Source organism: Setaria italica, chromosome I (assembly GCF_000263155.2).
Source record: "Setaria italica strain Yugu1 chromosome I, Setaria_italica_v2.0, whole genome shotgun sequence".
Taxonomy (NCBI): Eukaryota; Viridiplantae; Streptophyta; class Magnoliopsida; order Poales; family Poaceae; genus Setaria; species Setaria italica.
Window position 1 is genome coordinate 41617867 of NC_028450.1, and position 23574 is coordinate 41641440.

Consider the following 23574-nt stretch of genomic DNA (forward strand, 5'->3'; position numbering starts at 1 on the left):
CCCCGGCGTGGAGGACCTCCTTCCAAAGCTTGCATTTTGTTTCATGAGTTCTAGTGTCTCTTAACAAGCTGCAGTCCTTCAGCACAAAACAATTTACTACTGAAAGCCTCTCGTTGTCTAACAACAAATTCCACGGCTAGCCTGGAACAGTCTCGTCTTCTCATTTAATCTTTCAGTTTCTCTGTATTCAGGTTCCAAGTTCCACGACAGCAACTTAGCATGGCAAGAATCCATCAATTTTCACGGCGGCTCTGAAGTTGGGCTCACCTGAACCCAGGACATCCTCCATTCGAGGCGGCGCGTGCAGATGCGGCTCTTGGCCGGCGGCCAGGTCGCCAGTGCTGCTCTGCTTCTCCTGATCAGACGGTGACGGCGGACCACCGTACCACGGCCTCCGGCGTCCGAGTTCGGCGACCTGAAACGTCGCGGGAAACGCCTCCGCGGCTTCGGCATGGACCGCCGGGCTACTGCAATCGAGCGCGAACCCTCGCGAATGAGTCGATGGTCAGCGCCTCTCAGAAACGATCGGGAAAGATCGAAATCAAGAACAATGCCTGGAACCTTTGGGACTGTCAGCAATCCGATGGCATGAGAGCATGACAATTAACAAGTCAGAATGGCGCAAAGATTGATTACAGCGTGGACAGATTGCTCAATCAGATTTCATCAGAGTCTGCATCGCCGGAGCCGGCGGAGCACCGCGCCACCTCCTCCGGCCTCCGACTCTGTTTCTGACGAGGCAGAGCGCGCCTGTATTCAGTCGATCTCGACCGCACAGGTGGCATCTGACGAACGCTGCCCCCGCCTCACGCCGCGGCTCGCCGGAGCGCCGCCGAGTTCCCGCGGTCTCTGGCTTCCCTCCCTCTCCTCCCAACCGCTTTGAAGCATTTCGGCTCAGCTCTGCCCAAGAGCTCTGCTGCAACTGCAACTCCCCGGGACATCTGCAGGCATGTGCCGGCCGGCGCGGAGGCGGCTTGGAGCAGCATCTCGTACGATGAGCCGCTAGACGAACGGCTGCTAGCAGCCTAGCAGGGAGGCAACCAGGCAGGCAGTGCTCCGATGCTATTTGCACCCAAAGTTTACATTTTTGTTTCATGAGGATCACAAGGTTCCAGTGTCTCTTAACAAGCTGTAGTCCTTCAGATTCCTAATTTACACAAAACAATTTACTACTGAAAGACATCTCATTGTCTAGAGACGAAATCTAGTGCTATAGTGGAACCGCCTCGCCTTGTCATTCAATCTTTCAGTTTCTCTATATTCAGATTCGAACTTCCACAATAGAGGCAAGAATCCAGCAATTTTCAAGGCGTTTGGCAGATTTGCAGTGGCACTGGGATGAGACTGAGATACGGAGGTGGCCTTAGGTGAGGTGATACAGGATGGGACCTGTACTCGATGTCTTCAGAAATTGGGCTCACCTAAACTTGTGAACCTGACGACGACAACGAATTCCTGAACCTGAACGAACACTTGCCATGCTGATCGGGGTCGCTGCATTTTCTCTTTCTTGCAGCAATTGGGGGATACGGATACTTGCGAAGAAGGTTCAAGCACTGGTGGAGCAAGTTCTGAAGATGCTCAGGAAGAAAGCTCAGCAACTCCATTTATAAATGCATAATAACTGTTTCGTGTGTATTTACAGCAGAGCAGAGTTGATGTCAGTCAAACCAAATCAGTTGAGTGAAGGGATGGGAAAAGGATGTACGCACTATACTGTAATAATACGGAAGGATCTTCAGATCAGATCCTCCAGAGGTCGCCGGTGGGTAGGTCGGAGGGCTGTGGCGTGACGTCGGCGGCGAGCATGTCCCTGTATGTCTTCCTGATGGCCCAGAGCGCCTTGCAGCATTCGCTCATGGCGGGCCTGTCGTTCCTGACGGGCACCATGCACCGGAACGCGAGCTCCAGCAGCATCTCGAGCGCGCGCTCCGCGGCGGGCGTGCGGGCGAGGTGCGGGTCGAGCACGTCGGCGGAGGCTCCGGCGATGAACCTGGCCATGGCCCAGCGCGCGGTGAGGCGCTCCTTCATCTCTCGCTTGGCCTCGATGGGGCGGCGCGCGGAGGCGAGCTCGACAAGGAGGACGCCGAAGGAGTAGACGTCGCTGCGGTCCGTGAGCTGGCACGTCTTGAGGTACTCCGGATCCAGGTACCCCGCCGTGCCCTTCACCTGCGTGGTCACGTGCGCGGCCGCCTCGCCGGCGCCGAGGCGGGCGAAGCCGAAGTCGGCGACCTTGGCGCGGAGCGAGTGGGTGAGGAGGATGTTGGAGGACTTGATGTCGCGGTGGATGATGGGGTGGTCGGAGTACATGTGGAGGTAGGTGACGGCGTGCGCGACGTCGATGGCGATGTCCAGCCGCGTGCCGAGGTCAAGGAACCGCCCGTTGCACCCTGATCGATCGATATGATTCTGGTGTTAATTAGCTGATCGATGGATCCGATTAAGCTTGATAAGCAGGAGAATGAAGGTTGTTAATTACTGTCGAGGTGGTCGCGGAGGGTGCCGTTGGGGACGAACTCGACGACGACGATGCGCTCCTCGCCGCACTCGATGTAGCCGTAGAAGCGGACCAGGCTCTGGTGGTCGATGCGCGCCATGATCTTGACCTCGCTGCGGAACTCGATGTCGACGTGGGGGTTGTGCATGCGGTGCTTGGCGCGCTTGACGGCGACGGTGGTGCCGTCGGGGAGGACGCCCTTGTAGACGGCGCCGAAGCCGCCCTGGCCGACCTTGAGCGCCGGCGAGAAGTTGCTGGTGGCCCGGAGGATCTCATCCATGGAGAAGACGGAGCTCTGGAACTGGAACGACGGCCGCTGCTGCTGCCGGCCGCTGCCGTTCCGGTAGCCCCCGCCGCTGGACAGGTAGAGCCCGCGGGCGGACGGCTTGCCGGTGGGCGCTGGCACTGCGATCGCTCGGTCGCGGTCGCGGAATCAATTAATTAGTAATGATGACAGTAGCAGCGCAAGTTGATGAATGAATCAATCAATCAATGAGCTGCGAGGACTTGAGACTTACGCGGCGGCTTCTTGATCACGTCAACCGCCGGCTCCTTGCTGCTCCGGCGCTTCATGGAGGAGGTGGTTGAGAGGGAGGTGAACCAGACCCCGATGGAGCGGAAGAGGGACCTGAACGATGAGGAGGAGGAGGATGAGCGGTCGGAGAGCGGGCGCGACCAGGCGGGGCTCCACGCCCAGCGGTGGTGCTCCGGCGTGCGGCGCCCGGACGACGAGGGGGCCAGGGCCCCGCGGCGGTCCATGCTCCGGACGGAGTCGCGCGTTGTGCCGGCCGGCCGGGATCGGCAGACGCGGTCGCGTGGACCTCGGCTGCTGCTGCTGCTATGTTATTGGCGCGCTGGCTAAGGTCGAGGCGTGTCCATCCAATGCCGGCCAGCTATACAAGCCGAGCGGCGGTGGCAGCGTCATGGGGACGGGTGGACTCGGCAAACGCTGATGACGAGAGGCAGCGGGGCGGGGGAGTCGTTGGCTCGTCCCAGTTGAGATTTGGGTGAGGGTGCCCGAAGAGTCCACTGACGACCCCTTCTCTCTGCAACAACACCCTATGTGTAATGTATTCCTGACAAAGCCATGGCGAGTCATTTTCTTGGAAAATTCCATCCAGTATTGTATTAGCTCTTCTTTCTTTGGAAGCAAGCACATACAAGACACGCCAATACATACACTGTTGTATTCTTGCTGTCCAGGTGGTTCATCTGCCATATCTAGTTTAGTCAACGATAGCAACACCAGCTAAAAGCCTTCCAACAACAACACATCTCCCAGCGGACAAAACTATGCGCACAGCCCGTGTCGCATGTTTCAATAAGCGTACTATAAGATGACCAGGGGAAAAAGAAACAAGCTTTACAGCAAGGGCCTTCCAAGCGCAAGGGACCCGGACAGAAATGAGACTCTATCTGCCACGTGTCACTTTACTAGAGATGTCAGCCAGAAGCAAACAAATATTCAACGACATGACAAGAATTCCCTTTGAATTCTCAAAATGGTTGGGAGGATATTAATCAGTTTTCCCCTGTCACATTTTTGGACTACTGTACAAAGGAACCTTATGCATTTTCCCTATCACCTTTCCAATTCCAATGATCTCCACATCCACTAAAACGGAAATAAAACAAGGAACCAACACACGCCACAAATTCTCAAGAACCAAAAGAAAACCAGGGAGCAAATTTCAGGGTATTAACTTTCATCAACTCACTAAAGAACCAACCAGCAGTGGTGGATACATGTATTTGCCATCTAGCACCTGGGTAACCCTCCAGCTGTCGTGAACAGCAGGGCTCCACACAAAAGGTAACCAGAACAGAGATAATTTTAACCCAATCCATGTCATTTTCTTCTATAAATTATTTCCCAAAATTCATCCTATCAGCGTCTCCACCCATCTCAAGAGCAGAGTACTTGCTCACCAAAAGAATCCTAGCGTCAAGCCAACTCAACAGACACCGCCACCAAGAATGGATCCACCACAGTCAACAATGCTATTCGTACATCTCATCTATCAGAGTTATCTGCGAGATACAACAGTACATCAAGCTTTTAGATAGACAAGGGCACCAAAACGTTCTTAACAAATAATCTAATCTGCTGTAGCAGCATGCTTCAACTGAAAACCATATACAAGAAATGACAGAGAGATAAACATCCTAAATTGGTGTACTAACCTGGTCGCAAACTGGGCAAGTATCGCTTCTCTCCATCCATTCAAGAATGCAACAGAGATGGAAATGATGCTCGCATTTGGTGATAGAACGGGGATTTTCTTCATCATATTCTGGTGGAAAGACAAACAAAGCTTGTCAGTGGAATCTTCTAGTTCAGCAAAATTAGCTTTGTATCATTAGTTAACGCATCAACTGAAATTAGTCAGGGTACCATTCACAGCAGAAAATCATATATGCAGAAAATCAAAATACATGAAGAAAGGATGCATAGATATTACATCTTCTAACAGACAAATTCACAACACCAGCAGTTGTTTAACTGGCAGATCTTAAGTAATGTATCACTCTCCTGTTATTTCACAAATGTAGCTGTACTTCATGTCTCATCCAACTGAATGCATATATGCAGATGAGAATTAGGATTTAGGAGAAGTTATATAACTCTCAGCCTGGTAACAATAAGAATGCAGGTCTACAGTAAAAATACTAAAATAGCAAAAGCTTGTGCGTGAAGTTTCACAAGTTAAAAACTGACCAAGTAAAGATAGCATCCAACAGAAAAGGTATTTCAGAATCCTGGTATGTCAACATAATGAGTTGCTGTTACAATCAATGATCAGAAAAAACAAACCTTCAAGACAGATTGGACAAACATCCTCCTCATCAGGCTTATCCTCGAGGGTACCTTTTTCGCATGACTCAAATTCACCCACCTTTGGGGACTGCTGCCCTTCAGTTTTGGTTTTAATGTCTGACTTTTCCAAATCTGCAAATGGATCTGAAATCAGTGTCATGAGAGGTTAATTATCATCAGTCATGCCCACAGCTAGTCAGTTTTTACCAGGATTCTCTGCAACCTTCAGGCCAACATCATAAGGCAAAGGTGCAGGTGGTGCTCGGTAAGTGTCAAGAGTGGATGTATCAAGATTTGTGTCAACTGCAACTATAGCAGAAGTTGGAGATGCTCCATCAAAGGCTGAAGACAAGGGTTCATGCTCCTCAGGATTTTGTCGATGCTGGATAAGGCAAAGGAAAGTTAATTTAACAGAATGAAAGTTAGGTGCAAACACAAAGCTAGTGCTGAGTCAGCTTATGATTTAATCATGTTCTTTTTCTCCCCTTTTTGCATAAAGAAGCGACCATCACATAAGCTATACTACAGCAACTGTGATATTATTGACAGAGTTTGTACTGCTGAATTGTTGAGGACTAAAACCAACAACAGGGAGATTCACAATCCAAGTAAAATAATTCCTCCTGTTGCATCGGAACGGAAATATAGCTGTTAAACTTTTAGCATCCTTATTAGCCTATACAAGTGACAGACAAGTACAATCTGGGTCAGCTACAATTAAAGCATGTGCGAGACACAGTAGAAACCAGATTATCTTTGGAGTTAATAGCTAAAGGTGACAAAAATACATTCTGAGGATTGAGCTGGATCTTTTGACATGAAAAAGCAAGACGTAAGTAAGACAAAGCAGGTTTTACATACGTAGATATGAACTGGAGCTCTATCTGATTCAGATGCTCTTGATGAACAGCAACAGCAGCCACCCATTGTATCCTGAATGAAAAGCTTACTCCAAACTATCCTCTAGCTGCTGCTAAAAACCGAAGTTCCGCCGTTCATATCCCTGGACAAATAAACAACCTATGTTGGTGCAAGAATGATAGGAAATTATTGCTATAAATAGAAAACGGTGCACTTGTACGCAGGATGATACAGAAAGTACTAACACACAGCTAAACTACTGCAACAATACTCACTAAGATATTCTTGATGGTTAGCTATAATGGAGTCATGGAGATGATTCTTAATATCATCATTTAAACTGCGGCCCAATACCGACTAATTAATAACTAATAGATACCGGAATTGAAGAGCACAATAATCATTGGGGAAGCCATGAAGCAGGAATTTTTCAACAATCCCATGGGAGAGAATTATATCCAGTGAAAATTCAGGAAATTTTGCACGGACAAATTGGACCTAGTGGTTGTAAAAAAACAGATTTGTTGGTTCACACAAATCAGTAGTCCTTAGATTAGTTATGCTAACACGATTGGAACCATTACTTGCATAATAATTTCACTCTTCTGAACTTGACAGATTACTGTCTGGAGGTATTCGAAAGGCTATCACAGATCAGAACAAAAGAGGCAAACCTCCTAACAGGGTTTTTGTTTGAACACAAGAAACCTTCCAAGGCGAGCAGTCCACTCAGCCAACCCCTGATGGCTTAACACACCAACGACAAAACCACTCCCTAATTGGACGGGGAAAAAATCTAAGCGGAAACAAATATATCTACTACGCGATACCCAAAAGGAACTAGGGATATGGTCATATTCAAGGCAATCGCCGCTACAAGGAGGAGATTCTGTGCAGCGCACCACAGAACGAACCAGGAAAGCAGATGCTCTAACCAAGACTAACCCCAAGAGATTAAGCAGGAAAGCACTTGATAATCAGCCCGGAACAGCGCAGGATCGAAGCGGAAGGCGGAGATTAGTGGGTACCGAGGACGAATTACGGAAGGGGAGCAGGAGTGGCGGCGCTTCCCTCGATCGCCTCGGGAGTCGCGCGAGCTCTTGGGCTCCCTGCCCTGCTTGCTTGCCTTCTCTCCCCTCTCCTCCTTGGAGAGAGGACTCGTGCTCGGTGATTCCGGGAATTCAGAGGGGGTTTTCTATAAGACTGACCGTCTAAGTGGGGGGGAAGATGGCTAAAGGGTGAGACTTTTTCCACCAAGTTGGGACTAGCTCCTCCTAGCTACCTGTGGGCCTAACTGTTGATGGACCCACGTGTCATTCACTATATGCAGCTATAGGGAATCAGATCCCTCTGTGTACTTGAACTTGGCTTTTTTTTCTTTTTCTTTTTGCAAAAGGGTATGGAGTGTCCCCGTGAGAATGGAAGGGAAGGATTGAGTTGCCACGGGGACAGGACACGTGGACGCATCCAGTTCGCTGACAGTGGGCCCGCCACTTGGACGGGACGAGGCTGTCAACGTCGGGTCCTCCATCCATCTTTTCCGTTTTTAAGTTGGTTGGGATTGTTGGCCTGTGCGTGTGCGATGCCGACGTGGCCTTGACTTTTCTGACTTGACAGCCAGATCACGATGGTTGAGGTAGACGAACCTGGATGGAATCAACAACCCGAGGAGTAACAGTAAAACGATCGATGGAGATTGTTGGAGTTTCTTGTTTGGACGGTGGCTGGCAGTTGGACCACTACTGATGAACGCACTCTGAACGCTACTGGTCAGGTATACGAAAGCCGATGTTAATCTCAGTAATAATGAAATACGAATTTGTTATTTTACTAGCATCAATCAAATCAAGTAGCATCACATCGATGCATTGGGCTAAATAAATAAAGAAAACATAATCTAAAATTAAATCGCATCCACTATTTAATTAAAACTATTGTTTATCGTAACGGTCATTCGAGCATTGCATAATTTTTTCTTAGAAATTCACTGATTTCTGGGTGTTAGTATATATATAGCTGATGGATTGACATGCTATGTTATATTGATTCTTGGTTTTGATAGAAGTAAGATAAAATTAGCAACGGATGAATAATTCAATCATATCTTGTGAGTTTATGAAGTGAAAGCAAAGTTTTTGAAAGTAGTAGGGCTATTGCATGTGAACATAGTATACAAAGTTTAGTTATTATTTTTATACGTAGGAAATAATTAAATATATTTTATACTTTTCCATACCAAAATAATAGAAAACACATATTTCTTTAAAAAGATTATGGGACACACTCAATGTATCGTAGATCCCACCAAATGATGTACCTGTCCCATGAGAAAGTATGCGGATCCAACTTGAACTATGGGTCCCATGTGAGGTCAAGATGCGTGAGGTTGCTCCAAACCTAGGAGTTTTAGTATATCTTATATAAACTAGGCTGCGTAATGGCGACGGAGGTCCACGGATTAAGCAACCCGTGATCTTTGTTTACACGCTTATAACAACTTCTTCCTTTTGACTTTTGAGATGGGCTCGACACGAGCAGCCTTTTAACATCAAAGGAGAAGGAGAGAGTCACGTGCATATGCATATCATTTTATTTTTGAAAAATACGGTGAATGTAAGCATACTCGTCACTACGAATACACGACTTCTTCGTTGGTTTGCTACATGTCCTGTAGCCACGCTCTGGTGAAGCATGCGGGTGAGGCATATGTTTGGTTGCATGAACGTTTGCATTGCTTAAGAGATAGCTCACCATAAACGCAGCGAGGAAGTGTTTCCCACAGGCCTGGCTCACACGATGGGTTGGTTTGCGCTACTATAACTAGGATGTATTAAGTAATACGTACTAATGTATCTTAAAGAATATTATGCCACAATAAGATGAACTAAGGACTATCGAGTACAATAATAATGCAAAACAAATATTGTCATCAATATTATTCAACACTTTATTTATCTAGTGCAACTTGTCTCTATGCGCGTGCAATCAAATAACATTATTTTCCTTAGCTAAACTCAATAGATACGCTAAGTTTGCATACACCTAAGCTAGCTCATGGATAGAAGCGATAGATATTAAGGGTCACTTTACTCCCCTCCTTCTATTGACGCGGAACTGTAGTATCCTATTGACGCGGAACTGTAGTATCAAAGGAGCCGGAGCCACAATTTGTGACTTCACTGGCTCCTCCTTTGTTGTAAGAGGGAGGGAGAGGAGAGAGAAAACCAGCTAAAGTGAACAGCGCCACTACAGTGTTTGTCGGGAGGAGTTGGAGCTGGCAAAAAAAAAAAACTCTACTAAACTGACCCTAATTCAAAAACAAACTACACGGAAGCATGCAGCTGCGACAACGGCGCACCATGGATACAATGATGCGCAACATACAGATGCAATCGAGTTTTGCTACCTTCAACATGCGTGCAACATGACAGGACAGGATCGATCAGGAATATAATTCCCATTCAGGAGCACATGCACGTACAGACGGATGTAGCAAGCACACAGTAACAAGATGGGGCGAGCAGTGACAGACAGGACGAAAGCGAAGCTACTAACCTATACGATATTTAGGATAAGCTAGTTACTTTAAAATGATTCTAGCTACGAAAGCAAGATTTCGGTGTCCTTGCTTTTGCAGCTAGAATCATGAATCGTCCTCCATGACTAGAGCAGACAACGAACTGACGTCCATCTCCGTCGGCCGGCTATCCAAATGGCCGCTAGCTAGCTGCTACTGCTACATGTATCCATATGCAACATGCATGCATGCATGGAGTATTTCCCAAGTTCGGATAATTAATTTTTATATTACATTTCCACCGTTCAACATTAGCCTCCAGCTTGGTCTTGAACTTCGATACACTAACTCCACCGTTAATAGTTCATACAAAAACAGTGACGATCGACGGTAGATGAAAGTAGAACATGTCCAATTCAATCCACTCAAGTCCTTGTCCATTTCCCCACTTTCCTTTGAACTTTTTGGTCTACTACCTAATGCTAGGATTTTTTAAATGTGCATATCTAACCATGGCTAACTCGTTAGGTCAACTTGAAAACCCCTTTTGATAGAATGGTTAAAGAGTTGGGCTCCGTTTGGTAGAGCTTCGGCTTCTCATAAAACGGCTTCGGCTTCTTCGGTGGAGTAGCTTTTTTAGTGAAGCTGAAGCCATTTTGCAAAACGTTTGGTAAAACGGCTTCTCAATGGCAATATATGTAATTTTATGATCACTTAATGCTTGGAGAGAGAGGAGAAGCCGGTGAAGCCACTTTTTTCGGCTTCTCCTCTCTAGTGTAAGCCATTTTGCGGCTTCTCCTCGGCTTTGGTGGTGAAGCCGTTTTGAAATTGACCCTTTGGTAGGGCTTCATCAAAAACCGGTGGAGAAGCACTTTGAGAAGCCCTACCAAACGGGGCCTTAGAAACCAAATAACTTAAAGTACACCAATGCAAGTATCCCCTTCATCTCCTCTTACCAAAAAGTTTTGACTTTTCTAGGTTCATAGATATTATTATGCATCTAGATATGGTGTATGTTTAGATGCATAATAATATTTATGAACCTTAAAAAATCAAAACGACCTATAATTTGGAATGGTAGCTGCCTCCCTGCGCGGCTGCTACAGGAGGAGGAGATGACATTGTACGTTGCATGTTCCACCAACAACTTGCCCTTTTTGTACATGCACCACGCACATGAACGAAATGAAATGATGAACCCGGGCGCTTGCGTCGCGACGAGCACCGGAAATAGCGCCCTCACGCCCGCTCCGCTCCCCTCCCATCCTTGGACGGACTCGTCATCCTGTCCTGGGTGGTAGCCGACACACGTACCATGCATCACCACCTATATGTACCCCCGGTGGTCTCGGCAAGCAAGAGCCGTCCAGCAGCTAGCCGCCGGCGAGCTGCTCGATCATCATCAACCAACTACCTACTAGCTAGCTAGCGCATAGTTGAATAAGAGGCCGCTGCTGACGACGACGACGATGGAGGCGCCGCTGCTCGTCAAGAGTGCCGAAGACGACGTGGCGGCGCCGAGGACCTACGTGGAGGTCCGTGAGGCCTTCCTCCGCGAGGCGGAGCGGCTGTGGGCGATCGCGGCGCCCATCACCCTCAACATCCTGTGCCTCTACGGCGTCAACTCCGCGACGCAGCTCTTCGCGGGCCGCCTCGGCAACCTGGAGCTCTCGGCCGCCGCCGTGGGCCTCTCCGTCGTCTCCAACTTCTCCTTCGGCTTCCTCCTCGGCATGGGCAGCGCCCTCGAGACGCTCTGCGGCCAGGCCTACGGCGCCGGCCGCGTCGCCGCGCTGGGCCTCTACACGCAGCGCTCCTGCCTCGTCCTCGCCGCCTCCGCGCTCCTCCTCTCGCCGCTCTACGCCTTCGCGGGGCCCATCCTGCGGCTGCTCGGCCAGGACGAGCGCATCGCCGACGCCGCCGGGGACTTCACGCTCCGCCTCCTCCCGCAGATGCTCTCCCTCGCGGTCGCCTTCCCCACGCAGAAGTTTTTGCAGGCGCAGGGTAAGGTGGCGGTGCTCGCCTGGATCAGTCTCGCCGCGCTCGCCGCTCACGTCGCCATGCTCGCGCTCTTCGTCGGCGCCCTCGGCTGGGGCCTCCGCGGGGCCGCCGCGGCCTACGACGTCACGTCGTGGGGCGTCGCCGTGGCGCAGGCGGTGTACGTGACGCGGTGGTGCCGGGGGCAGGGATGGGAGGGCCTGTCGTGGAGGGCGTTCCGGGGGCTCTGGGCCTTCGCCAAGCTCTCGCTCGCCTCCGCCGTCATGCTCTGCCTCGAGATCTGGTACATGATGGTGCTCGTCGTGATCGCCGGCCGCCTCGACGACGCGGAGATCGCCGTCGGATCAGTCTCCATCTGGTTCGTTGGTTGGTTATTATTTATGAGTAATATAAATAGATGTTGTAATTAATGATGAGTCGATGATTGGCAGCATGAACGTGAATGGTTGGGGGGCGATGCTCTTCATCGGCCTGAACGCCGCCATCAGCGTCCGCGTGTCCAACGAGCTGGGGTCCGGCCGCCCGCGCGCCGCCAAGCACGCGGTGGCGGCGGTGGTGGCGCAGTCGCTGGCGATGGGTCTGGTGGCCATGGCCGTGGTGCTGGCCTACCGGAACAGCTTCGCGGCGCTCTTCACGGGTGACCGGGAGATGCAGGCCGCGGTGGGGAAGGTGGCGTACCTGCTGGCGGCGACCATGGTGCTCAACAGCGTGCAGCCGGTGATCTCCGGCGTCGCCATCGGCGGCGGGTGGCAGGCGCTCGTGGCCTACATCAACCTGGGATGCTACTACGCGTTCGGGCTCCCGCTGGGGTTCTGCCTGGGGTACTTCCTCCGGCTGGGCCCGCAGGGGATCTGGGCCGGGATGCTGTGCGGCACCGCGCTGCAGACGGTCATCCTGCTGCTCGTCATCTGGAACACGGACTGGGAAGCCGAGGTACTTGTTCTTCGTCTTCTTCATTCAGTTGCCAATTCCCCCAACTTGTTGGCGACGAACCTGCAGGCTGCGCAGGCGAACGAGCGCATCCGGGCGTGGGGAGGGGAGGACGATTGCGACAGCGAGCATCTGGGAACAAAGGAAGTGTTCCGAGTGTGATGAGGCGTCTCACAGGAAGCTCCTATACATTTGATGAAGAAAGAGGAAGACAGAGCTTACATGAAGGCAACACGCGGGGATTTAGGAACACGAGAAAAGTGCAAATCCTTGTGCACCGGAACTAAAGGCGCCGCTGCGCTAAATCCGTGGCAAATTGAATTCAGTTGGGCTAAAAAATGCAATGCATGTAACGATCACCGTATTTTGAATAGAAATCAAAGGAGGTTCGTTTCATGCGATGCGACTAGAGTTTGTTGCAGATCATCCATGCCCGCGATTGCAGTTAGAACGTTGCAACAAACTAGGATCCAGTCCAGGGGCTCCAGGCTAAGAAAAGCAAATTCGCCCAGAACGGCAAACGGAGGCAGGGGCCGCACCACCACCACCGGCGTCATGGGCGGCCACACGGAGCCCCTGCTCTTCAGGGGCCGCAGCCCGCGCATTGGCCCCACCGAGAGGCCCCCGCCCGCCGACATGGTAGTAGCGGCGGCGCACGACGACGGCGAGGACGGCGACGCGCCGGCGGTGCGGTCGGCGCGCGGCGCGTGGTCGGTGTTCCGGGAGGAGTCGCGCCGTCTGTGGGCGATCGGCGCTCCCATTGCCCTCAACATCATCTGCCTGTACGGCACCAACTCGTCGACGCAGATCTTCGCGGGTCACATCGGCAACCGCGAGCTCTCGGCGGTGGCCATCGGCCTCTCCGTGGTGTCCAACTTCTCCTTCGGCTTCCTCCTCGGCATGGGCAGCGCGCTCGAGACGCTCTGCGGGCAGGCCTACGGCGCCGGGCAGGTGGCCATGCTGGGCGTGTACATGCAGCGCTCCTGGATCGTCCTCTCGGCGTCGGCGCTCCTGCTGACGCCGCTGTACGTGTTCGCGGCGCCTGTGCTGCGGCTGCTGGGGCAGGACGAACAGGTGGCCGCCGCCGCCGGGAGCTTCACCCGCGGCATCATCCCGCAGATGTTCGCGCTGGCCATCAACTTCCCGACGCAGAAGTTTTTGCAGGCGCAGAGCAAGGTGGGGGTGCTGGCGTGGGTGGGGTTCGCGGCGCTGGCGGCGCACGTGGGCCTGCTGGCGCTGTTCGTGTCCGTGCTCGGGTGGGGCGTGGCCGGCGCCGCGGCGGCGTACGACGTGTCGTCGTGGCTGGCGTCGCTGGCGCAGGTGGCTTACGTGGTGGGGTGGTGCCGGGACGACGGGTGGACGGGGCTGTCCCGAGCGGCGTTCAGGGAGCTGTGGGCGTTCGTGAAGCTGTCGCTGGCATCCGCCGTGATGCTGTGCCTGGAGATCTGGTACATGATGGTGCTGGTGGTGCTGACGGGGCACCTGGACGACGCGGAGATCGCCGTGGACTCCATCTCCATCTGCATGAACATCAACGGGTGGGAGGGGATGCTCTTCATCGGCCTCAGCGCCGCCATCAGCGTGCGCGTGTCCAACGAGCTGGGCTCCGGCCGCCCCCGCGCCACCAAGCACGCGGTGGCGGTGGTGCTGGCGCAGTCGCTCGCGTTCGGGCTCGCCGCCATGGCGCTCATCCTGGCGACGCGGGAGCGGTTCCCGGTGATCTTCACCGGCGATAGGCACCTGCAGAAGGCCGTGTCCAACATCGCCTACCTGCTGGCCGTCACCATGGTGCTCAACAGCATCCAGCCCGTGATCTCGGGCGTCGCCGTCGGCGGAGGGTGGCAGGCCGTCGTCGCCTACATCAACCTGGGGTGCTACTACGCCTTCGGGCTCCCGCTGGGGTTCATCTTCGGCTACCTCTTCAGGTTCGGAGTGCAGGGCATCTGGGCGGGCATGCTCTGCGGCACCGCGCTGCAGACGGCCATCCTCACATACATGGTCTGGAGAACCGACTGGAAAGCAGAGGTAGATTACTACCCATCCGTCCCAAATTGTACGTCGTTTTGTATCTAATTTTCACTATGCATACATAGATGTAGTGTATATCTGGATACATAATAACATCTAAGAATCTAGAAAAGCTAAAAGGATCTACAATTTGATCCCTTAATTAACCATGATCAATGGTATCAACAATGTGCTGATGCATAGATATGCTGGTTTCAGGCGTCGCTGGCGTTGGAGAGAGTCAGAATATGGGGTGGGCAGCACCAAAAGCTTCCCACCACGGATCAGGACGTGGTTATCTAGCTAAGTATAGATGAATGGATGGAGATCGTCGATCAGTCTAACTTAGCTTGTCCTAGGCTGAAATAGTTCGCCGCCCCGTCCAGGCGTCCAGCCAGAACATGATGAAGAAGAAGAGGAAGAAGGGAAGGAAGAAGACTGCAGTCAGTGTACGCCAATTGTGTTAGCAACGGCGTCTTAGACAGAAATGTTAATTTAGCCTAGTCACACAGTGGGTATGATGTTCCATCAGCAAATCTATGAGCTTCATATCTATAGCATGCAACAATTTGAGCTAGCCACGCAAGAGGTCGAGTCGTCCAGTTTGAGCTTTCGGGAATGCAGGTTTCAATTCCAAGATAACCGCGTAGTCAATATGACTTTGGTCCTCTTTTGTTCAAAAGAAAAATGAAGTACATATACACCATGGTCCATAGACTTATGACAATAATAACTGTTAGGGGTGTTTGGATAGCAGGGGTTAAAGTTTAGCTCTGTCACATCGGATGTTCGGATGCTAATTAGAAGGATTAAACATGAGCTAATTATTAAACTAATAGTAGAACCCCTAGGCTAAATCGCGAGACGTATTTAGCCTAATTAATTCATCATTAATCATGGACTAATTAGACTTAATAGATTCGTCTCGCGATTTAGCTTAGAGGTTGTGCATTTAGTTTTGTAATTAGTATATATTGTCAAACATCCGATGTTGCCTCCCAAACCCCTCTAAAGACAGTAGTAGGAAAAAAGAAATGAACGGACTTGAGAGAAATAGATGTAAATAAAATGATAAATAAGTGTAGAAAAGAGTGGGGGTGGGTTGCTGTCAGAAGACCGAAAAAGGGAAACGAAGAAGAAGAAGACCGAAAAAAAATTATTGTCAGAAGTGGGATTTGAACCCACGCCCTCGTTAGAGGACCAGAACTTGAGTCTGGCGCCTTAGACCACTCGGCCATCCTGACCTGTGTGAAAATTTCATGAATTTTACTTAATTATTCTATAACTTCATTCCGCGTGTGCCATCTGACCGTCCACTCGGAATCTTCCAGTCCAACGGTCCTGATCAGACACAAACCCTACTCTTCCTCTATAAAAATCTCCTCTCCGCCCATCTCTTTCCCAAACCCTAAACCCCCACCAGAATCCTAAACCCTACTCCCCTTCGGCGGCGGCGGCGGCGGCGGCTTCAAGCTCCTCGTCGACTCGGAACCATGAGGCCACCAGCGCGAGGTAACTAACCCTAATCCTATCCTTCTCGCTCGGTCGCTCGCTGCAGCCTGGCTTATTGTTTCGCTTTATGTAGGACGCGGCGGTAGGGGAGGTAGATTCGATGGTGGCGGCCGCAGCGGCGGCGGGGGCCGTGGCTTTGGCGGTGGTAGAGGTGGGAGAGGTGACAGGGGTGGCAGAGGTGGAGGTGGTAGGACTCCGAGAGGCCGCGGTGGAGGCATGAGGGGTGGTCGCGGTGGAGGCATGAGGGGCGGGAGCAAGGCCGTCGTGGTGGCGCACAAGCACGCCGGTATCTTCATCTCCAAGTCCAAGGAGGACGCGCTCTGCACCAAGAACATGGTCCCTGGCGAGTCCGTCTATTCAGAGAAGCGCGTCTCCGTCCAGGTCAGTGCTTACTCTTGCTTATTCTTTCATGTCCCTCCTTTTGTGCAAACCTTTTGATATTGTTGGTGCGAACTAAAGTTTAACTGAGGTGATTTGCTCAATCTTTGATTTCGTTTTAAATCTATGCACATAAGGTGATTTACATTCATGCGAGTAGTTTGATTTTGTCGCTCTACTGTGTTAGTGATCCTTTATGTGTTATACCCTGAAAGAAATTAAGAGAAGTAGCCTATAGCTTTCATTGAGAAGAATCATGTTTAACTGAGGGTTGGCGTTCTATGCATTCCTGACAATATTTGGAGCTTGGGCTCTGTAAAGGACGAGTATACTCGGATTCCCCTTCAGAGCATCTAAATGGATGATGGAAATTCGAGTTTCTGATGCGATTATGCCCATTGATGCTTTTATAGATTTAGTTTCCCTTTTCTCATCTATGATCATCAAGAACTTCTCGGAACTAGTGCAATAGTACCTGCTTCTGTTGTGCAAATGTCTCATTTTCTGTAAATGGTTGTTTGGGCATTACAGAACGAGGATGGGACAAAGGTTGAATACAGGGTGTGGAATCCCTTCCGTTCCAAGCTTGCTGCTGCTGTGCTTGGTGGTGTTGACAACATCTGGATTGTAAGTTGCTTCGCTTAACTTGGGAGTGCATTATTTCTTATGCTTTTATCTAAGTTTACATCTGATTTTTTTTTCATTATGTAGGCTCCTGGTACTCGTGTGCTGTATCTTGGTGCTGCTTCTGGCACAACTGTGTCCCATGTGTCTGATATTGTTGGACCTGTGAGTTGCCTATCACCTGAACCTGTTACTGATTCATGGCTTGTTTTAGTTTGTTGTCGTGAAAGAATTGTTTGCTTTGGCAGGATGGGTTGGTCTATGCTGTTGAGTTCTCTCACAGGAGTGGTAGGGATCTTGTCAATATGGCAAAGAAGAGAACCAATGTGATCCCCATTATTGAGGATGCTAGGCACCCAGCGAGGTACCGCATGTTGGTTGGCATGGTTGATGTTATCTTCTCTGATGTTGCACAGCCTGACCAGGTATACCTGTCTTATCATTTTATATTTGATGCTTGTTTCTATCATTGTTACTAACCTCTGGTGACCGTTGGATATTATTATTTGAGTCTTTTTGTGGTGTTCCCTGCTTTTTTTTTGGGGGTGATACTGGGTCTAAGCAAGTGATGAGCATACTCGGATTCCCCTTCAGGACATCAATCGGATGATGCAAATTCGAGTTTCTGATGCGTCCATCTACCCAATGCCTAAAGCTTCTTTCTTTCAATTTGTGCTTCAGACTTTTGTTTTCTTGATTCTCACATTGATTGGTGCAGCCTGTTTTACTTTAACATTCAATTTGGAAGGTTAGTGCGTCATGGTCCATGTCAAATAGGTCTAAGGACTTCTTTGGTTGTGGACAGCACAAGGATCATTATTGAGTTGGGTTCCTTTGTTATTTTGTTTATTTAATGGATGCATATTCTTCGCTTCTCCATTTGTTGTGTGCATTTGCCATTTGTTTTAAAGCTTTCCCTTATTTAAAGGTGTTTTGTGTTATTTGTATTTCTTTTATTTGCCCATACATCAATTTGACCCTTTGCAAGCCTGTGATTGTTGTGCTATTGAGTGTGGTTGAGAAATTACGTGCTAATTCATGGTTTCTTTTACTGTAAATTAAAAAAGAAGATGGGGGCTACAGATATGCTGGTTGTTAACTTTAGATATCTAGTTATACTAGTATAATTATCAGGTTTTCATGGCATTGTGATGGCCCTCTGGGAGAACTGCGAGTGTAACTGATGCACAGCTTATGAATGCTCTATGGTTATTCTATACTGCAGGCTAGGATCTTAGCCCTTAATGCTTCATACTTCTTGAAGAATGGTGGCCATTTTGTGATATCTATCAAGGTACTTTTCAGCTTCAGATTCCTTGTCAGCAAAATGCTAGTACGCACTTGTGGTTGGTTTGCACTGATCTGACAAGAAATCCTTTTGTTCAGGCAAACTGTATTGACTCCACCATGCCTGCTGAGGCTGTGTTTGCTGCTGAAGTGGAGAAGCTGAAGGCTGACCAGTTCAAGCCATCGGAGCAGGTGACCCTGGAGCCCTTTGAGCGCGACCACGCCTGCGTCGTTGGTGGCTACAGGATGCCCAAGAAGCAAAAGGCTACTTAAAAAAGAAGAGATGGTGTTTGATGCTTGCACTACTAGATGATATGTTGTATCCCGGAGAAAGAACTTTCGCAAGTGTTGGGGTTTTGGAGCAGCTATATTGAACTTGTGCTGTGTTTGCAGCAATTTAGTCGAATCAAGAGATAGTCGTGGCTTTGTTGATGTTGTTTTTCTTGGGTGCGCCTAATGTTTCCAGTAGCTATGGTCTTCTGTTTTGATGCAATCTTCACTGGTCACGGGCGTTTTCTGGTATGTGGTGAGTACAAGGATTTCAAATTGTTGGTTGTAGCCAGATGGTAGGCATTGGCCGTCAGAAACGCGACGCAGGGCATGGATTTGTTGTTGCCTGTTGCTTTCTTTTTGGAGCTATAGGATTGCTTGTGTTGAGTGAAGTTCCTTTTCGCATGCAAGAAGGGGGGTTTCGTTTCCGTTCCGGTTGAGAGTGGAGTGTAACGCAACCAGGGCCTTGTTTAGTTGCCCTAAATTTGGATGTCCAAAATTACTGTTGTAGCACTAATCTTCTTTTTGCATAGTGTTAAATTTGGGAGTTTGGGTGGAACTAAACAAGGCCCAGTACAAATACCATTACCTTTTCTTTTTTCTGGAGTAAAATAAAATTTAATTTAACGGGAAAAGAAGTAAAAGATCAGCCTAGCACTGGCAGCAACTGGTGACAACCAGTGGGCCAGGCCCGGAAAAGGGATGGGCCTAGAGTCCCGTCATGTCTGAGGCGGCGGTGTCAGTCAGTAGAAAATATCTCTTCCTATCCTGATCGGCTGCCTGCTCTCCCTTTCCCCACTTCGCCTTCTTCCCCTCTGCGATCGCCGCCGCGGAGAAGCAACCGCCCCTCCCCTCCTCGCTGGTACGTACGGCTGCTGAGCCCTCCTCACCCTCCCGATCCCCTCTCCGGCAGCGCTCCGATCCCCCGCCTCCCTCCCCTCCCCTTCCCCATGCATCAACCAACTGTGGGATCCCCTCTCCTGCAGCGCTCCGATCCCCCGCCTCCCTTCCCTCCCCTTCCCCCATGCATCAACCAACTGTGGAATCCCGCCGCCTCCTTCATCGGTTGTTTGTTGGCTTGGATTCATACGCGCCCCCAGTCTCTTTTGATTCTCTCGACCAGTCGGCGTCGTTCTGGTGCTCGCAGTCTCCTTTTATTTGCTGCTAATAATCAATCGCCTGTGCTGCTTGCTGCATAGTGGGGAAGTATATGGTTGACTTACTGCTTGCCTCGCCCGTATCGTCGTCGTGCTGCTACTACCTTTACTCGATTTCCATTCTGCCGTGGCGGTGCAAGTAAATCTGTACCAACCAGTGGTCTGTACACACTGTGCACATACTTTTATCCTAACTCATAAACTGTTGCGACGACCTATGGTTGATGGGCAAATAGACGTCAATGGCGTGTCAGAATCTGCCCTTTTGCTACATGACACCATTCCAGACTCATCAGCTACTACCACCAGCAATGACGAAATCTACAAGTTTTCATTTTCTGAATACCTTAGGGTGCCTGAATGGACTGCATGTACTCTGCTGCTAGATATCCGCATTTCTACCAAGTGGCTATTTTGTTGGAGCAGTAAGAGAAATTCGGTCCGTTGCCCACCACTTTCCTTCTATCAAGATTCAACTTCAAATTCCAATTCAAGTTCTAATTCTGCAGGCAAACCTTGCCTAACCTTTCTTCTTTTTGAAACATTATTACTGCTTCCGCTACTTGCCCCAGCTTCTATTTTATAGAGATCTGCACTGCAAAGGATGTGCATGTTGCATTCTCTAAGACTCTAACCTAATTTCCTTTTCACATGTATAGCCTTCTACTAATTGGATTCCCTGATTTGATCACAGAGAAGAAGAAGAAGATGGAGCCTGACCAGAGTGGCACCGAGCAGACCTCTCCACGTGGGAATGATTGGGAAGTCGTGCAACTCACTGCATCAGCATACGCAGCTGCACCTGCACCGAGGAGATCTGAACCTTCTGAGGAGGCTGAAGCTAAGAAATACGGCACCAAAGGGGATGATTCAGCAGCTGCCCTGTTGATGTCTGGCCATTTCTCCGTGTCCCAGAGTGAAGTTGAGAGCCTCCTCATAGGCGCAGACATCAAAGGACCGCACAAGGAGCTCTGCAGCCAAGATGCAGTTTCTAACGAGGGTGATGAAGAGAAATACCAAGAAACTTGCAAGCATAAATTGGAGGGTGACCTACCCAGTATTCCATCCTTGGACAAAGGGAAAAATGTTTCCTTGGGTGATATGGAGTTTGATGATGGCAAAGCATTGCAGGGCATGAGTTTGGTCGGGGAAGAGTCGGTTGGGTTCTCATCACCTATTTACAGCTCAATTGAGGCTGAAAAGGATTTAGGCCAATCAGCTACGGAGAGTAGAAATGAGAAGAAAACTGAGGAGTCAACTCTGCATATTGTGAACCCCAAAACCGGTTCATCAAAGGTCGTTTCATCTGGTGAACAGAACAAACCTGATGGTTCAGGCCCACGGGATGCATGGTGGAAGAAGAAGATTTTATCTCTGTACAAGAATGCAAAGGAAAGCAACAACTTCTGGCCTATTGTTGCGGCTGCTGCTGCTGCTGCTGCTGGTTTGGTGGGCCTGGCATATTTTGGGCACCGCTGGCATAAGGGCAAGTTGCAACTTCAGCTGGGGAAACAGCCACCTTCTTGCAACAAGGAGGTAATTACAAAACACACCTTTTATTTCTAGCGACAGGAAGCATGTTGACTACGACCCAGGAGTGCCTGTAATGACTATAACCAGTGACCATGAAATTTGTCTAAAATCACACACAAATAAAGACTTGGTTTATCCTCATCTGATTATGTCCACCTTAGCTACTGTCCTTATAACCAGGTACTTGCAGTGTTCTTGATGTGAACATGCAATATCAACTTAAATGTGGATACCTGTTTGCAAAATAGGGCGTGTTCATAAGAGCGTAAATGTCTATTTCTGGCAAGGACTAAGTAGCTATGGAGTATGTCCAATTAACTTTGTTGTTCTTGGATTATATAACCATTCTATAGTTTGCATTTTGTTGATGTGCCATTGCAGAACTGAGTCAAACCAGCCTGTTGGTTTTTTTCCCCTGTTTTCTGATATTTGTTTCTTACTGCTTCATCATAAGTTGCTTAAGTTGTACTTGCCAGTAATGAGGAATTCACTAGGCATGCGCATCTTACATGCTACGATTCCAGAATTTCGAAATATGTTGATTGTGCCAAGTCCTATCTATTTTATTTACTAGCGTGCTAGTGTTTCTGCTGTGGTAGCTATGTGTTTACATGTTTTCTCAATTCCATCAGGCTGCTGAGTGCTAATGAAAGCAGAATGTGTCTACATGTTTTCTCAATTGCATCAGGCTGCTGAGTGCTAATGAAAGCACACTCTTGTTTTCATTCCAGAAAATCAATGATGCAGTTGGACCGTTAAACCGTATCAAGGACATCCTTGTTGCTGGCAATCACCCAAGTCCCGGTATCCATGGGCATGCCCGAGCAAGCGGAATGTGATCAGTCTGGTAAACCCATCATCGACATCTGGATCCATCCATATTGCTCGAGACATGGGGCCCAAAATGAAGAGCATGAGGGCAAATCTGGAGCAAAATGTTTCAAGAAGGCTCGAGGATGTTTGATGGCTGTGTAAATTCCAAAACCCCTTTTGGATATGTAAATATTATGAGTTTAGTGTGGTTGCCCTTTTCTTTCGGTCATTTCATCGAACCTCCAGTGGTTTCCTTCCGCACCGGCATCAACTGCTGTGCTGTGTACCCACCATGCATATTAACTGTGTCTGTCTTGTTTGGGGTTGCTCATGCATATGAATTATGATGACTACGGTCTGGTATTCCTATGCTTTGGCGTGCAACTGTGACTCCAGCCCATCGGTGTATTGCAGAAAATGCCGGGGATTTTAGCAAAATTTTCTGGGCGTCGTCTGGAGTGGCACAAAGGGTCGTCGACTGGGCTTTACCGATTTGTGGTTGTTTGTAGGAGGAGGATATACATCAATGATCAATACATGTATGTCCCCCATCTTGTTGCTCCGAATGATGCTTGGACTAGAGATGCTATCCAGCTTTTACCAGAAACAGAAAAAGGAAAAGAAATTGAATATTGGCAGAGGGATTATCATATCTTGTAATCAATGGCGTGTACGTAGGAACAAGACTAAACAATGGCGTGCCAATCACTGCTACGCGTTATGCACTGATGCCCCTAAACCCTAAATAAAGTTGGTGGAGTCAACTTGTCCAACTGCAGCCACTCAAGACAAGAAACTACTAGCTACAACAAAAATAGAGGAAAGCCAGCCAAGCCCAGCCTCGGCCCGGCTCTGCTTCATTAGACTATTAGCGTCTTCTTTAAGAGCATGCAGCTTGCATATCAAGAAAGCGCCAAAAACCGGAGTAAGAAGTCATCTCATAACATGGTACAGTGCACATTCATCCCTGGACAACCAACCACACCCCCAAATGCTCAACTACCTGCTAATAAACTGCAGTTGTGAGTTAACATTCACTGCTCCCCCGCCTTTTGGAAGCCATAATAGGGCACATGCACTCAGCCGCGTGAAGAAGTTAGCTCTTTGATGCGACCAAAGCAAGAGCTTTGGAACCAAACAAACTAGAAACGATTTTGATCTTTAGAACTATTCCAAATTGTAGGTCATTCCAACTTTCTTGGTATAATAAATATTAGTACTTCATCGTATAAATTTGGTCAAACTTGAGATGCTCCGACTCTTCAAAAAAGTTGGAATGACTTATAATTTGGAACGGAGGAAGTATTACAAAAGGAACATTAATTGTCTTATTAGCTATACTGTTAGGCTAATTCTAGTTCATTGTATCGTACTT

The 23574-nt window shown here is 49.2% G+C and overlaps 6 protein-coding genes and 1 non-coding gene across 13 annotated transcripts; 4 read left to right on the forward strand and 3 right to left on the reverse strand.

Annotated features, from left to right (window-relative positions):
- Window positions 1-1065: 1065 nt before the first annotated feature.
- On the reverse strand, window positions 1066-3611 carry LOC101761146 (calmodulin-binding receptor-like cytoplasmic kinase 2). The gene is made up of 3 exons (XM_004954373.2): window positions 3016-3611; window positions 2480-2902; window positions 1066-2390 (listed from the first exon to the last, which is right to left on the reverse strand). The coding sequence occupies exons 1-3, from the start codon at window positions 3254-3256 to the stop codon at window positions 1744-1746; spliced, it is 1311 nt and encodes a 436-aa protein (XP_004954430.1). The 5' UTR covers window positions 3257-3611; the 3' UTR covers window positions 1066-1743.
- A 548-nt stretch (window positions 3612-4159) lies between these two features.
- Window positions 4160-7351, reverse strand: LOC101760740 (probable E3 ubiquitin-protein ligase RHB1A). Of its 2 annotated transcripts, none has more exons than XM_004954372.2 (6): window positions 7205-7351; window positions 6177-6318; window positions 5523-5697; window positions 5313-5447; window positions 4682-4791; window positions 4160-4528 (listed from the first exon to the last, which is right to left on the reverse strand). In XM_004954372.2, exons 2-6 carry the CDS (start codon window positions 6240-6242, stop codon window positions 4499-4501), a joined length of 516 nt encoding a protein of 171 aa, XP_004954429.1. In that variant the 5' UTR covers window positions 6243-6318; window positions 7205-7351; the 3' UTR covers window positions 4160-4498. The 2 variants fall into 2 exon arrangements, with proteins under 2 accessions (XP_004954429.1, XP_022683088.1); XM_022827353.1 differs by having other exon boundaries at window positions 5313-5459.
- A 3607-nt stretch (window positions 7352-10958) lies between these two features.
- On the forward strand, window positions 10959-13027 carry LOC101761532 (protein DETOXIFICATION 35). 3 transcript variants are annotated; one of them, XM_004954375.3, is made up of 3 exons: window positions 10959-12046; window positions 12120-12621; window positions 12697-13027. In XM_004954375.3, exons 1-3 carry the CDS (start codon window positions 11163-11165, stop codon window positions 12778-12780), a joined length of 1470 nt encoding a protein of 489 aa, XP_004954432.1. In that variant the 5' UTR covers window positions 10959-11162; the 3' UTR covers window positions 12781-13027. The 3 variants fall into 3 exon arrangements, with proteins under 3 accessions (XP_004954432.1, XP_022681296.1, XP_004954431.1); XM_004954374.3 differs by having other exon boundaries at window positions 10965-12046; window positions 12688-13027; XM_022825561.1 differs by having other exon boundaries at window positions 12120-13027.
- A 284-nt stretch (window positions 13028-13311) lies between these two features.
- Window positions 13312-15230, forward strand: LOC101772349 (protein DETOXIFICATION 34). Its single transcript, XM_004955233.3, has 2 exons — window positions 13312-14643; window positions 14845-15230. The coding sequence occupies exons 1-2, from the start codon at window positions 13519-13521 to the stop codon at window positions 14926-14928; spliced, it is 1209 nt and encodes a 402-aa protein (XP_004955290.2). The 5' UTR covers window positions 13312-13518; the 3' UTR covers window positions 14929-15230.
- A 555-nt stretch (window positions 15231-15785) lies between these two features.
- TRNAL-CAA lies at window positions 15786-15869 on the reverse strand. The gene has a single exon. It is a non-coding gene; the product is annotated as a tRNA-Leu (tRNA).
- Window positions 15870-16025: 156 nt separating this feature from the next.
- LOC101762213 (mediator of RNA polymerase II transcription subunit 36a) lies at window positions 16026-18911 on the forward strand. The gene is made up of 7 exons (XM_004954376.3): window positions 16026-16137; window positions 16211-16518; window positions 17047-17142; window positions 17227-17304; window positions 17388-17564; window positions 18365-18433; window positions 18526-18911. Exons 1-7 carry the CDS (start codon window positions 16119-16121, stop codon window positions 18697-18699), a joined length of 921 nt encoding a protein of 306 aa, XP_004954433.1. The 5' UTR covers window positions 16026-16118; the 3' UTR covers window positions 18700-18911.
- A 490-nt stretch (window positions 18912-19401) lies between these two features.
- Window positions 19402-22568, forward strand: LOC101762613 (ATG8-interacting protein 1). 4 transcript variants are annotated; one of them, XM_004954378.3, is made up of 3 exons: window positions 19402-19558; window positions 20548-21389; window positions 22019-22568. In XM_004954378.3, exons 2-3 carry the CDS (start codon window positions 20562-20564, stop codon window positions 22031-22033), a joined length of 843 nt encoding a protein of 280 aa, XP_004954435.1. In that variant the 5' UTR covers window positions 19402-19558; window positions 20548-20561; the 3' UTR covers window positions 22034-22568. The 4 variants fall into 4 exon arrangements, with proteins under 4 accessions (XP_004954435.1, XP_004954436.1, XP_004954434.1 ...); XM_004954379.3 differs by having other exon boundaries at window positions 22075-22568; XM_004954377.3 differs by having other exon boundaries at window positions 22118-22568.
- Window positions 22569-23574: the final 1006 nt, after the last annotated feature.

Coding starts and splice junctions, on each gene's coding strand:
- LOC101761146 (XM_004954373.2), bottom strand. CDS start 3,256: ATGGACCGCCGCGGGGCCCTGGCCCCCTCGTCGTCCGGGCGCCGCACG. Junction 2,903..3,015: donor CGTGATCAAGAAGCCGCCGC/GTAAGTCTCAAG, acceptor GAGCGATCGCAG/TGCCAGCGCCCACCGGCAAG. Junction 2,391..2,479: donor CCTCCGCGACCACCTCGACA/GTAATTAACAAC, acceptor TCGATCGATCAG/GGTGCAACGGGCGGTTCCTT.
- LOC101760740 (XM_022827353.1), bottom strand. CDS start 6,242: ATGGGTGGCTGCTGTTGCTGTTCATCAAGAGCATCTGAATCAGATAGA. Junction 5,698..6,176: donor GAGCTCCAGTTCATATCTAC/GTATGTAAAACC, acceptor TGCCTTATCCAG/CATCGACAAAATCCTGAGGA. Junction 4,529..4,681: donor CTTGCCCAGTTTGCGACCAG/GTTAGTACACCA, acceptor TGTATCTCGCAG/ATAACTCTGATAGATGAGAT.
- LOC101761532 (XM_022825561.1), top strand. CDS start 11,163: ATGGAGGCGCCGCTGCTCGTCAAGAGTGCCGAAGACGACGTGGCGGCG. Junction 12,047..12,119: donor GTCGGATCAGTCTCCATCTG/GTTCGTTGGTTG, acceptor GATGATTGGCAG/CATGAACGTGAATGGTTGGG.
- LOC101772349 (XM_004955233.3), top strand. CDS start 13,519: ATGGGCAGCGCGCTCGAGACGCTCTGCGGGCAGGCCTACGGCGCCGGG. Junction 14,644..14,844: donor GAACCGACTGGAAAGCAGAG/GTAGATTACTAC, acceptor TGCTGGTTTCAG/GCGTCGCTGGCGTTGGAGAG.
- LOC101762213 (XM_004954376.3), top strand. Junction 17,305..17,387: donor TGTCTGATATTGTTGGACCT/GTGAGTTGCCTA, acceptor TTGCTTTGGCAG/GATGGGTTGGTCTATGCTGT. Junction 18,434..18,525: donor ATTTTGTGATATCTATCAAG/GTACTTTTCAGC, acceptor CCTTTTGTTCAG/GCAAACTGTATTGACTCCAC.
- LOC101762613 (XM_004954377.3), top strand. CDS start 20,562: ATGGAGCCTGACCAGAGTGGCACCGAGCAGACCTCTCCACGTGGGAAT. Junction 21,390..22,117: donor CACCTTCTTGCAACAAGGAG/GTAATTACAAAA, acceptor TTTTCATTCCAG/AAAATCAATGATGCAGTTGG.